Genomic DNA, 14577 nt, shown 5'->3' with positions numbered 1-14577 from the left:
AATGCACAATTGTTTTTACTTTGAGGCTTTGCTTATGGTTGTTTTGACATCATGGTTTTCTGAGTTTATGTCTTGATTTTCCACGTCACTATGATAGCTTTTTATGGTTAGGTTTTTTTTTTTGTTGTTTGATCATTTTTCTAGCCTAATTCTTGACTTTGAACTTTATGTTAAAGTTGAGCCCTGTTCTGCTGATCTGTGGAGCAGTAGCCCCACCTGCTCTCCTGGTCTGTTATCTGGTCCTTACCCAGGTGGGGGCTTACCCTTATCCTTTGTATCCACAAGTGATAATGCTCCTCAGGGGTACTGCTCTCTTAGGACCAAAAATATACCTCTCTGCCCTCAAATCGTGACTTGAAAGTGACTATAGGCAGTAGAGTTGCAAAACAGCACCTTGTCCTGTGCCCAGTGCACACAGGACACTGTAATCTCTTTTTGAACAGTTACATGATCCCTTTACTAGCTCTGGCTTGAGAGCTCCCAAAGCTGCTGCTGCCATTTCCACTGCCATGTCCCACAGCTGGTGCTACTGCCACACTGACTCCAAGCCAACCCACACTGCAGTGTCACAAACCTCTCTTTCTGACCTCGTAAGTTGTCTTGGGCTAGAAAAATGTCTCATTTTGATCTTTGTTGGTTCTGCTTCTTCGGAATCCTTTTTGAGGCATTATTTTAAAGTTGTTTAGAGAGGATATTGTGAGAGCTCAGCTGTAATGCTTCCTTTACTCTGCCATCTTGGGTCTACCCCAGGGTTCTACTGTCTTTGAAGAATTAAAGTTGAGAGTTGTCCATTAGATAATGAAAGTGCATGAGGTCATCATTAGAATACTGCAACACATTACCTAGGAAGAATGTCTTAGGTTGTCAGCTTGGAAGATGTATGACTAAAAAAAAAGTGGATCAGTCATACTGTAATAGTGAAACATAAGCAAGAAATAGACCTTAGTGCTCTATTGATATTTACACAATGTCAAGAGAACCATCACACTGGTGGAACCTCTGAAGAGGATTTATAAGTGACAAGGACAAGAGATACACAGACTCAGAAGGCAAAGGTGACTTGCAATCTATACCATTAGAGAGACTACCATCGATGAGATTGGTGACTCCTCAAAACATTCATTATTCTTCACAAGCATTGTTGAAGAGGCATAATCTGTATTGTGAGAATTCATATATACTTTTTGTCCCTGACCAGAATGTTATTCTTAAAAAAGACATTTTCATTTCTTTATGTTCTCACTAATCTTCAGGATAATACTAGTAAAATATCTCCTGGTGTTATTGAAACTAAAATATCGCATGCTGTCATAAGAAGTAAGAACCCTGAGGGATTTAATTCGGCAAACTGTACATTTTGAGTAATATATAGACTAGTTGACATGAAGGTTATTAAGCAGTTGAGAGCTTTGATATAAAAATATTAACTAGTGTTTGCCAAAAATTGCCCTTTGTAATTAATCTGTTTTTTATCCTATGCCCCATTTCCTTTGTCATATGGGTTTTAGGTGTTGATAAAGTTTTTTTGTATCTCCATGGATACCCCATAATTTCAGGGTATAACTATTGACTGCCATATGGTATGTTAGTGCCCCCAAGAATTTCTATGGGCAATTTCTAAAATTAGTGAAGCCTCATCTAAATTCATATAGCATGTTTATTTTGTTTTTATTCCTAAAAGTGATTAATTTTCACTCAGAAGTCGGACCTTTCTTTTGGAAATTAAGTACATTAAAAATCATCCCATCAAAGAACTCAGGCTCTGAGCCAGAGAGTCACTTGATTGATCACATCCCTGTCTGTTCTAACTTTATCTGGAGAAAATGGAACACGAATTAATGTAGTTTGAGGTTTCTGATTTCATAAGCACTGAGCTCCATATATGTCTGTGCTTAATTATTGAATTTTAAGTTAAGGTTTTGGAGTCTCTGCAAAGTGAATTGGGAAAAAATGACCAAGAATCAAATGGTTGGCATGATTATGATATAGTTCTTGGTAAGTTGTGAACACAATCCAGTGGTAATATTTTTACTGTGGTATTCAAATTAATTGAGACAAGGTAATATAATTAGATTTATTATCATAGAATGAACCTTACAACTTTTGTACATCTTTAACATCTTTTATTATTCAATACGCCCCTCCTCTTTTGTTGAAATCTCATAAATGATTTGGCATTGAGTTCAAAGATTTTGACACATTCTTTAAGTTTTCATCATGAAACTGTACTTTTATCATATTGGATATTGTATCTCATCGGTGAACAATCCATTTTTCCAAGTCTAGTTTTGACTATAGACCCTAAGTTTTCAGTGAGGTTTAATTTAGTCCAGTTTCAATGCTCAGTGCTTTATTTCCATCTCCTAGATAAATTTCTTAATCTTTCATGGCATATAAAATAGGGTCAGGTTGTATTTCAGTATTCATTCTCCATTCGGGAATTTCTGTAATTCTAGAACAATTCTGCTTCTCCATATATCATGATATTTATCAAAGTTCATCATTCTCTCAGTGGGACACCTCTAGTCTCATTGGAAGTTAAACAAAAAAATCTCTTTATGTCTTTAATTGAGCATATGCTTTACGTTCTGATGATGATACCCAAGCCTTACAGATTCACTCAAATTACTTTTGAAAGCAGTTTTGGTAAAAACAAAAACCTTAAATTAAAATGTTATTTTTAATTTAAATTTTGCCAGTAAAAATTACCTTTTCCAGTCTTTGATATTCCCTCATATATTGTCTTACCCATAACAAGTGTTTTTGCTTACTAGCAATGCTTAGGGGCTATTTCTTTTTTTACTAGTGTTCTCATTATTATTCCAACTTCAAGAAACCTGTACTACACTGTGTAGGAATTAAAAATAGCTCCTCCAACTTCCAAGTCCTTTTGATGGTCTTTACTTATTTAATGATAATTAATTTAGTTATTTCATAGTTTGTCAGTTCTTGGGGTTGTTGTTGTTTTCATTTTTTACCAGATTTTTCTTGGCATTTTAGTGTAATTAATCCTATTTCATTATGGTCTTGAATGATCCTTGAGCATGCATGACTCCCCCACACCAATAACCACTGAGCTGGTGGTTCTGCTTTTCAAGAGCTACAACTTTTGTGTGTTCCCTTTGAATAATATCCATTATTAAAAGCCACCAAATTTTTAAAAAACCACAAAAGAGAACAACTAACGATATGCATATGGCATGAAATCCAGCACCTACATGAGAGGAAAGTAGCTAGCAGTGGGAAAATCGACTCAATCTGGGTTCATATGGGCAAGTTTAGAATGAGTCTGGCTAGTATCAGTATTAGCATGCATATATGACTATTATTGTCATAAAATGAAACCAAATATCAGAATTATTATGTATCCCAAATAATTTACACAGCAATATAATTTTTGAAAATGAGGCAGTGGTTATAAAATAATGATATTGATCATCTCATCTGAAACAGATTTCAAAAGGGGAATTCCAAATACATTTTGAGCAATGGTAGCACTGTTGGAAAAATATGCACACTTTCTAAAATAAAATGTCTGTTTGAAGTATGGTTCTGATTTAATGGGTAAGTTCTGGTATATTTGTCAAGAAAAAAAATCAGTCTCATTTTGTCAACACACTTTGTAGACAATCATCACCAAATGGTTGCCAAAGAGATGATTAAGGGAAAGGAAGAAAAGCGTGATTCTGTAACGGCTCTTATGATGTGGTTTGAATATGATGCTTGGCTTAGTTGAAAACTCGGGAACAGATCACCCAACAACCTCTCCCCTGGGTTTTCTCTTCCCAGTGAACCTTGGCATAATTAGACAATAGCTTGGCTGCCTTCAAGGCAGTTTATTTCCACTCATAGCTCTTTTCCTGGTAGAGCATGTAAGACAGTTCTCAGTGCTACCAACATGGTCCACATTTTACATATTTTTGAGGCTGTGGAATTTGTACTCTTTAAACTTCATCTCTTCTTCATTGTCCATTCCTCTGGCTTGATAATGATATTCTTGGATTTTTTTTTTTTTGTCATATGCATTCTGAAGAGCATGGTTTAACCCTTTATATACTGATAAAAATAAGAAACAAACACGCAGTCGCCAGCTCCTCATATTAGTAGCACTCAGGGGTGTACTGGGGCCAGCTCTAAATAGCCTGCAAGCCAATTGTTAATATTCAGGGTGAATATTTATACCTTAAAAATAAGGAATCACCATAAATGAGGACTTGATTTATTGTTTTCTTCCTTCTCGAGGCTGAAGAAAGTGTTAATAATGCAGATTAAACCTAAAAATGTGTGTGTGCAGAGTTTTCCCCCCGGAGAACCTGGTGGTTGAACATTTCCCAGCACACTGATATATTGCTTTATCAACGTTACTCAGGCTCACCAGGGATGTAGTAGAAGGTTTAAGGACTGAAGTTATCCCCAGATTGCCTAGAAGTTATATTCCAGTTATGAGAGTTATCAACAAGACCATAGGCTAATTAATATTATTAATAATGATAACTGGTATTTTTATAAGCATTTAAAGTTTTGCAAAGTTATCCTTTATCTTTTTGGAGCCTCATAATACCCCTAGTTCTACTCCATCGATTACTACTGTTTGAGTGAAATCTTGTAGCAGTTTATGTAGCCACCTGACAGTAGTCAGATCCAAGCCATTTACAATATCCCTAGTTGATGGATGATAATATTTTGAGAGATAAAATGAAATGCTTTACTGATCTCCAGATATCTCACCAACTGATTCAGAGAGAAGTGCAGTGGACCTTGGAAACCGAAGAGAGCTTGGTTGGGAGTGCATGTGATATTTGTAGAGACTCTCTTCAGATGAAAGCATCCCAGGGTGAGGGTGCTTTTTTCAAAGTGATCTGACTGTGGAGGGAATTATATGGAATGGAGCTATGTAGCTGGTAGGAAACAGAGGAACTTTGTGGGGAAAGTGTAGATGCAAAGTCTAGGTATGACTCAGTGAAATGTAAAATTGGTAAAAATAAAATATATAGAATTACAATAGGAAAATTCTATTTAAATAGAGTTATCAAAATATTTTCAAAGAATAAGGTCATGGATCCCAACTTAAAAACCGCTATGGGAAGAGAAGCTGTGTGTTCCCTGTTCTTTTTAGAGTCACCAGACCTTTCCATTCTTCTCAGATCCCCCAATTCACACCTCCCCTGGATTCTCAGCTGATGACTTGTCTCCTTTAGTGAAAAGTCCTAGGACATTTGTGTGGATGTCCTCACTTTCTAACCTTTCCATCTCAAAACTTCTGTAATTTCTCCCATTCTCACCTCCTTCTGTTTGTCTCGAAGGAGAAGGTATCAAAGCTGATTCTACTTGGTCCCACCCACCATCCCCTCAAGAACCATACTACCTCAGTCATTTCTCCTTTTTCATCCATCTAATTTCTTCCTCTCCACTGGTTCCTTTTTCTTTGCTTTTAAAATGCTCTCCCTTATCCAACCCCTCCACTCACCCCTCACCCCCCAAAAAAGCTTCTTAATTTTTCTATCACATCCAGTGCTTTTTCCGCTTTTTAGCAGCAAATTTATCCCATGTAGCAATGGAACACAAGTCAATGGGAATAAATGACATCTGGGAGAAAGAGGACAAAGGAGAGAAGAAGAGCTTGTAGTTGTTTTCTTATTTTTTAACTGTCTCACTCCCCAAGTTCTTCAGTCTGGCTTCTCTTCCTGCTAGTATACTACCCTTGCTATCTCAAGGGAGAACACTGGCCACATGGCCACAACGAATCCTCGTCTTCATTGACAATCTTTGCAGTATTTGAAACCATTCATGATCTGCTCCTTCACATCCCACTCCCTTGGCTTCCATGATAGCATGCTCTCCTGGATCTCCTCCTACCTCATCAACTGTTGTCTTCTCTTTCTCCTACAACCTTGATGTAGGATTTTGTCCTGGCTCCTCTTCCCCTGTGTACTCTTGTAATGCCAGTCATGCAGCACACCTGAGGCCTGCTGCTATGAATCATTTTAAGGGTCTAATCACATGGTATAATGAACTCTCTATTCAGCAATAAACTAAACGTTGTTCTATAAAGTAAAGCATAACATTAATCCAGTATCCTTAAGCAAAACATGTCACCTACTACATGTGTGTATCTCATAACACTCAGTGTCATATATCATAGCATGTATCATTGCACGCCCAAAGTCAGGAGGTCCCAGGCTAGGATCTTCCCTAGCATGATGCATCCATAAGGGGTAGCAAAAAACACCGCACCATCCACCCTTAGATCACTGTAAGAACAATCTTCTTAATGCTCAGTGTACAAGTAAAGTCCTCTCTCATCCTGACTCGAGGCTGCCTTCCAAACCCCAGGTCCTCCTCCATGGGCCACTCCCAGCTCTAGCCTGGGTTCACACGCGGGCAGCTCTCTTCTCCTGCTCCTTGTCTCAGCTCACATGGACTGTTGCATTCCAAACTCTTCATGCTTCTGCCTTCAGGCTCCAGGGGCTCCTGCCCACAGCTTCTGTTTCTAGGAAAACAAAACTTAGGACTATGAAAATATTTATACATATTACCAGTGACATCATCTCAATTCACTCATAAAAATCAATAGACAGGGCTCTTGGCTGAGAAATTAATACAGATCAACAGACAGGGCTCCTGACATCACAGACATTCTTTCTGTTAAACCTCCCCACAAGCAAGGTCCCCTAGCCCACTCACAATCACTACATGTGTGTGTGTGTGTGTGTGTGTGTGTGTGTGTGTGTGTGTGTACTGTTTCCAGTCAAAGATTCTTGACTGATTCATTCAAAGGCACTTGATGGGCTAAAACTCAATCCAGAAAAACAGCAAAAAAAATCCTACTTTGCTTGCTGTTGCAACTCTACTCCAGTGAGGTCATTTATTTCCATGGCTTCTGGAGGCATGCCTACATAGATGTTTACCAGTTGTGTATCTCCAGCTCTGACTTCTCCCATGAGTTCCAGAATTACACTTCCAGTGGGCATCTCAACTTCAGTGTCCAGTTGACTTCTCAAATTCAACATGTCCAAAATAAGATTTAGTGTATTTTTCCTAAAACCTATCTTCCTCCCTGATTTTACTTTGTCTTTTTATGCTATACTTATACATGTCCCAAACCTCATGTTATCTTTAACTTTTTCCTCTCCACACATCACCCAGTTAGTTGCCAGATCTTCTTATTTCTCTTTTTTCAATATCACTCAGATCTGTCTTCCCCTTTCCATGTCTACCGGCATCACGCTCACCCAGCTTCTCATTACTTATGTAGGTTTCATAGTAACTAGGTCTCTCCACTTCAGGGCTTGCCCTCTTCTGTATAGTTTATATATACTTGGCAGATTCACCTTAATTATTTATAGCTCTGGCCACATCAAGACTTTTTAATGCCCCACACACGTTAGCTACGCCTGCCTTTGTGGCCTTATTTCAAATAAAATTCTAGTTTGTACTGCTCATTTGTCCTTCCTGTTCGCATGAGCTTGTAACACACTCTGCCTATTGCAATCCTACTATGTGTTCTTAAAGCCTTCCCTGAGGGAACTATCTGTAAATATTTCCTTTCTCAAAATCCTCATAACATCTCACTGGCACCTCTCATGCACTTATTTTATTTTGAATGCTATTTATTAATATATGCTTTATCTCTCCATAGGTTATAAAATACTTGGGGACAGAGGCTGTGTATTGTTTATTTTGAGATCATTCTCAACATTTGGCACAGAGCTTTGCAAACATTATGCATTTAATTGTTCTGAATTAAATTTATTCTAATATTGAAGTTAGGATCCATTTTTATCATGTCTTCCTTTTATAACTTCAATATAAGAATTCTATTTGAACTTTAAATGTTTAAGTACCAAACCTTTGTAATCCAAAATTTATATATTTATTTTCTCTCTCTATCTCTCTCTGTCTCTCTCTCTGTCTCTCTGTCTCTCTGTCTCTCTCTCTCTCTCTCTCTCTCTCTCTCTCTCTCTCACACACACACATATACACACACACGTTTTCAAGATGTACGATGTTTGTCTTTAGAGCAGAATTTGGCCCTACTCTATAAATGTGTTCAGAAAATAATATAACACCAAGATGGAAGGCAGCTTGTTTTTAACTTGTAGCTAAACATGACATTCAAATGTTAATTGGATGAATAAATCTTGTTCATTTTACAGACATGAAAATGTCAATGGAATAAAACTATTTATCACAAGATAATGGTCTCCTGCCACCAGATAAATGCCAAGATGAAGATACTTATTGAAAATGTATCAAAATATTCTATTGCTATTTATTGAAAATAAAGGTGGAAGAAAAGTTCACATTTTCAGTTATAAGTGAGACACACTCTAGCTATGACATCATCTATTATATTTCCAGTTTCCCATGAGTGACAGTGTGACATAGGACAGAAATAGCCCTAGATTCAAACATCAGAGATCTTTGTTTGAGCCTCAACTTCTATCCTTTCCAGCCTCATGGTCAGGGGGAAGTGATTAAACCTTTCTGAACCTTAGTTTTCTCATTTGTGCAACAGAGATGATTGTCCATGTCACAAAGTTGTTATGAAGAAAAGGCTTTGTCAATTGTAAATCAAGGTGAGCATATGATTGACCACTAGATGATTAATTCCTTCGCCGTGAAGACCTGTTTCCTCCTTGCATTTATTGACCAACATAAATGGCTTTGAGTCTACTAAAGAAGTCATTTGACATGTTTTCTTCACATTTTCTCATGGTGAGTTTGGTAAATAATGAAGAAATAGTGATAAGGATGTCTCAAGGAAATGTGTGAGTGATAAAATGGGCTGGTGACATAGAAGGAGAGGAGTAATAGATGGACAGTCCATGTTCCCTGTTGGCATCTACTCGGTGTCAAGAAAACTCAAGGAAGGCCCCCCCAGTACATTAGATGGACTCCCTTACAAGATGACATAGGCATAGGCATTGCTCAGAATGGGCAAGGACAGATAGATTGTGAGTGAATATCCACATCAATCCCTTGAAAAAATTGGAGCATTTAATGCATTGTATGCACTGAAATTTATTAATTTAATAGATTTCTTATATCTTTACATAGGGAAATAGTTTGCAAGTGACAGTACTTAGGGCTTAAATTCCAGCAGAGCAGCCGTCCTTCATTTCAGCAATGGATTTAGAATGGAAAATAGCTTTTCAGTAATTCCCCATCTGCTTTCTATTCTCTACCTGCAATGACTTTTTGACAAAGAGCAGACTTACAAAGAACATGATTACTTGTCTCCAAATATTTGTGGGACTGTCATGTAGAAGACTTGTTCTTCTTGAACCCAGAGGGCTAACTTGGAATGATGGGTAAAAGTCTTAGAGATACAGATTTAGTTTCCAAGGAAGGACAGCTTCCTAATGAGTAGAGTTATCCAGGAGTGGAATGGAACTCTGCAGGTGCTAGGTTTTCCCCCACCAGAAGTCTTCAAGTGAAATCTGGATGACTCTTCTGAGGTAGGTCATCAAGAGAATTCTTATCCAGAATGGAAACTCCTCGAGTATGCAAATCAGGTGGAATTCAGAAAGGATGGTATGGAGTCCATGGCCTAGAACTTGGCCCAAGAGGGATGCAATGCTGCTGAAGTCAAAGCTATAACAATAACTATAAACACTGGTGTAGAAATCAGTCCAATACAGTAGAAAAAGGGGAGCTAGGTAAAGGGATCAGTTTATAAGAAACTCATTGATCATTGTACATTTTTAAAATGTATGTAGAGAAGATGAAAACAAACAAAGGTGACTGAGGTTACTTAGAAGAGAGTGTCATGGTCTTATAATTCCAAAGATAATGCTACTTTGATGGAAATCATAAGCTTCTGGATGACCCAGAGGAATAGCTAGCACATTGGATGAATGAATTGAAATCCAGTGATAGAATGGATATGATAATGATTATTCAGATCTAGTAAGATAGAACGTAGAAACAAATGTAAAATTCTGTTCATGTGTTGAAAAAAAAATCAGGGGGAGGCAGAGCCAAGATGGCAGAGCAAGAGAAATCATTTTTCCCTTAGCTCCCCAGCATACCTCCTCCACAATAACCTAGAAAATGCACTAGAACAAATTTTGAAGGGAAAGCCAAGAGAGAGAGAGTCACATTGAGTCTTTTTTACAGCCCAGGGCAGCTTTGGAGTACAGAGAGGTCTGTGAGCACTGGGGCAAGGGCTGGCCAGGAGCATGTAGTAGAGGCAGGGAGCCTCTTCCAACATCTAGGGATGGTAAGGAGGCTAGAATGAACATTGGGAGCAGAAAGAGACCCCAGGGGACCCCTGAAATAATGCTGGGAGTGAGAAGAGGGGCCTTCTGGTAGCTTAGTCTCCCAGTACTCAGTTCCAGGTCACAGATCCAGGACGGAGAGGAATAGTAATGAGCAAATGTGGTGCCTAGCTGGGTACCAAACACAAAACAAATTCCAGAACTTTAGCTGTGTGGATCTTAGCCCAGGAGCAGCACAACTCCTCAGCTGTAGCCTTTAACCCAGCATGTATGCCTGCAATGCAGTGCCCAAGGCAGGGGAGAGCCCGCTCACAGTTCAGTCCCTCTGAACCTGTGGAACCTTCCAATAGGTTAACAATGCCTGCAGCAGTCTATTGTAACTCACCTGTGCATGGAGCAGTAGACTCAGTTTGCAGTGCTCAGATCAGGAGGATAACGAACAGACCTTTCTCCAGGTCACACCACCTTGGAGGCACAGAATTCAACAATTCTATCCAATAAACATTTCTTAAGCACCGACTGTGTTCCAGGTACTGTGGTAAGTGCTAGGGATATAAGTTAGAAAAAAAGCAAGATGCTCCCTCCCCTCAAAGGGTTTATAATCTAAGGCTAAGACCACATGAAGAAGGAAGCTCAAAAACGGGAGAGGGGGAACATTGAGCCGTATTTGGCATGAGGGGCATGAATTTTTGTGGAACTCAAAATAGACGGAGCTGCCGATGGAAAATGTCCAGTAACCTGGAAAGTTCTGAAAGTTCAGAGCCCTCTATAAAGAAGTGAGCCTGACTTCAATTCCTGGCAAAACTCTAGAATATATTATTAAAGATTGCTGTGCATTTAGAAAAGAAAATGGTGATCATTAAAAACAGCATGGCCTCTTTCAAGGAACAGGTTAGGAAGAAGAGAATGTCTGCATTTCCACCTGGTATTTGACAAAGTTTCTTCAGATATGCTTATGAATGAATTACAGAGATGTGGGCTGGCTAATAGTATATTTTTATCAGTGACTTGGATAAAGGCCTCGATGGTATGGTGTGTTTATTCCGTTTCTGGATGATTCAGAGTTATGAAGGATAATTAACACTGAATTGGAATCCCAAAAGGTCTCAACAGGCTTAGACTGACAATTCAGATTCAGTAAGATAGAATTTCATAGGAATAAACGTAAAGTCCTATGCTTGGGTTAAAAAAATATCATTTGCACAAATACCAAATGAGGAAGGCATACTAGATAATAGTTCATGGGAAAGGACCCGGGCTTATTGGACTGTATAGTAGTGTGACATGGAAGCCAAAAAACTAAATGCTATTTTTTCATGTACTAACTAAAGCCGAAGGTCTACAAGTGGAAGATGGACAACGGGGCATTGTCAGAGGGCTTCCTTCTGGGCTATGACTGGTCTACGAGCTGTGAGGGCCTGCAGACACTGAGATTGTGTGATTCCTTCAGGACAGAAATGTTTTCTCCCTCCTTTGAACTCCTTCAGTACTTATGGACCATGCCACATTTATTACATTATAAATTTTTTTGCATACATTTCTTTTCTCCTTGTTAGTTTGAAGTGTGCTTTATAGCAAGGACCAGGTTATTCATCTTTGCATTCCCAATAGCTTTTAACACAATGTCCTGCCCAGTAGGCATCCAATAAATATTTGTTGAAATGGGTACATGATTTGTGTGAGCACGGGATTTTAAAGGAAAAAAGAAAATGCTAAGATTTTAACCCAGAGCACCTGTAGACCTGTCATCAGGGCCTGTTTGTATCTGGATGTAGGCATCTGTCTGCGTAGATCTGCTACAAATTCAGTACTTGTATTCAGAAATTCCCTCCAAAATATTTTTGGATTCTACTTATTTTCCCAAGTATCAGAGGGCTATACTAATTAATATTCAATAAGCAAGCAGATAATTTAAGTGTTGCTGTTCAGTTGTTTTTAGTCGTGTCTGACTCTTAGTGACCCCATTTGGGGTTTCCTTGGTAAAGATACTGGAGTGCTTTGCTGTTTCCTTCTGTAGCTCATTTTACCGATGAGGAAGCTGAGGCAGTCAGGATCAGAGTCTTGCCCAGGGTCACAAGCTAGTAAGTTTCTGAGGCTGGATTTGAACTCACAGGCCCAGCACTCTGCATTACGGCATCACCGAGCCGTCACAATTTAAGTACTGGTGTGATATGGAGAAGTTGTCGTATACGTAAGCAACATTAACAAGTAGTTGTTTAGATACTCTGCTAGCTGATGGGCATGAATGACAGGAGTATCTTGGAAATATTGGTTGTGTGATTCTAAGCCAGTCATTTACCTCTCTATGCCTTGGGCAACTCACTGAGACTATAGGTTCAAGAGAAGTTGATAGATTTTCTTCTCATTGACAGAAGGAGCTTCCTCATGGGAGTTCCCTATTCCAGTGAAATCCAAAAAAAAAAATCATTACTGAGTATAAGATATTTTCACTCATGTATATGCCTGTGTATTTGTCATATATGCGCATGTCACATGCATAGTTGTGTTGTATAGGCAAAGAATTTAATTCTTTCAGTATTTGCAGAAATACTCTGAATATTATATAAAAACCAACCAAAAATGTAACATAAACTTTTACAGATGGAAGGCCTTTAACACTGAAGGAGATATGGGATGGTGTCCATCAGTTCTATAAAGCTCGTCTTCTTCAAGAGCCATGGAGCACCATTACACAACAGGTCAGAAGTATTTCCAGTTATTCTTTGTAATTAATTTTTCAAGAAGAGTAGGGGTTATTTTAGAAATCTTATTAAGATACAGATGATTTTCTTAGATGGGCACTATGGTGATTCACATATTACTTCTGAGTTAAATTTGCAAGAAAACTGAAGTGTAATTTTGATTGATAATGGAATTGCAATCATTTTGGAAAATAAGTGGAGAAAATTGATCTGTCAATCAAATAATTTGTTATTACTGTCTAATGTACTAAAATCAGTAGTTAATGAATTTAGAATTTTTTAAAGCACTCTCTTCACAGTGTATATAGTATATAGCCTTGAAATTTGCATTACAGCAAATCGTACTCACTTGCAAAATCATTTTCATTTGGATGGAAAGGCTTATTTTTTGCCAGCCTCCATTAAGCCTAATCAAAGCATGCTTTTTCAGTTGACTTTACCAGTCATTAGGATGTTTGCCTGGTTCTGAGTTAGATCACAGAGATAAGACAGATTATGTACTGATCAAAATGTTTAGAATGGACTACTCACTTTTAATCAAGGATCCGGGCTATGGATTGATGCTGCACATTTTACACTGCTGGTGTGGAATCATTGTCAGAATTCAGTTTCAGTTTATTTTGGCATCACATGAGAGGAGATGAAGGAGGAGCAAAGAGGAGCAGGGAGGATTACCTTTGAGAATGCTACTGGTACCATTAGCCTCTTCATCCACACTGGACACTGCTATAAGGACCCACACAAAAGCTTCACTGTGGCAGAGAATGAGCATGATGATGATAACCTATCTTGTAGAATGGTTTGAAAAGCATTCTCTGCAGAATGGAAGGTGCACTTGCCTTTTGTGTTTTTCCTTATGTTACACTGCTTTTCAGTTTTTTGCAAAAACACACCTGTTACATCATGTCTGTGGGGATAGCAAAGATCTTTATTTCAAAATTGAGCCCTTTCTTTTAAGTATAAACTACATGTAAATTTGATTATGACAGTTACATACCTGGCTGTGTCTCATGTAGTACAACTGTATTTTATCGGAGCATGTGTGCTGAAAAATTGCATAAGGAAAATCACAGAGGTAACTGACAAGCATACACAGTATTATTTGTCTCGAAAGAGAGCCTCAGAGACCTTGGTAGATGACTAGGATTTATAGCAAAGCTATAGGAAATGGTAAAGAAGGGGACCAATTAGACCTTTGATCCTTAAGTGAGTGGGCCAAATAAATAATAACTGGGTAGAATAGCTGTGGATATTGGAAGGAAAGAACCCTATATGACATATGCATTTTATACATCGGGAATACTCTAGATTTACTTTCATATTTTTGTGTATTTAATATGTGCAAAAATATGATAATTAATTTCACTAACTTTCCTTTATCTTTACTTGAGGAACTTTTGAGGTGACATTTGACAAATAAGTTACTTTTTTACTCTTCGTACTCTTGGTAACAGGAAGTTTTAACTTGTTAATGATTCTTAAATAATGAAGCTTGATACGTTGCATAGTGATTTCTAATGATAGCTAATAAAGTGTGATGATTTAATTGTGCTTCCTCTAGTAATAATCTTAAGTGCTCCAGTGAAGTTGCAGTGATTGGCTTTCTCTGAACTCCATCTCCCTGGAGTCTGGAGTTGGCTCTTTGATACAAC

At 38.2% G+C, this 14577-nt stretch overlaps 1 protein-coding gene across 9 annotated transcripts in view; it reads left to right on the top strand.

Moving 5' to 3' along the window:
• ATG10 (autophagy related 10) overlaps window positions 1-14577 on the top strand; it is a 366598-nt gene that overhangs the window by 261514 nt on the left and 90507 nt on the right. For all 9 annotated transcript variants that reach the window (XM_072606230.1, XM_072606229.1, XM_072606227.1 and 6 more), the window contains one exon: window positions 12825-12922. In XM_072606230.1, the coding sequence (XP_072462331.1) occupies window positions 12825-12922 (98 nt within the window). The remainder of the gene's footprint in view (window positions 1-12824; window positions 12923-14577) is intronic.

Source organism: Notamacropus eugenii, chromosome 4 (genome assembly GCF_028372415.1).
Source record: "Notamacropus eugenii isolate mMacEug1 chromosome 4, mMacEug1.pri_v2, whole genome shotgun sequence".
NCBI classification, from domain to species: Eukaryota; Metazoa; Chordata; class Mammalia; order Diprotodontia; family Macropodidae; genus Notamacropus; species Notamacropus eugenii.
The sequence above is the reverse complement of the archived record's forward strand: the minus strand, read 5'-3'. Positions and strand labels throughout refer to the sequence as shown.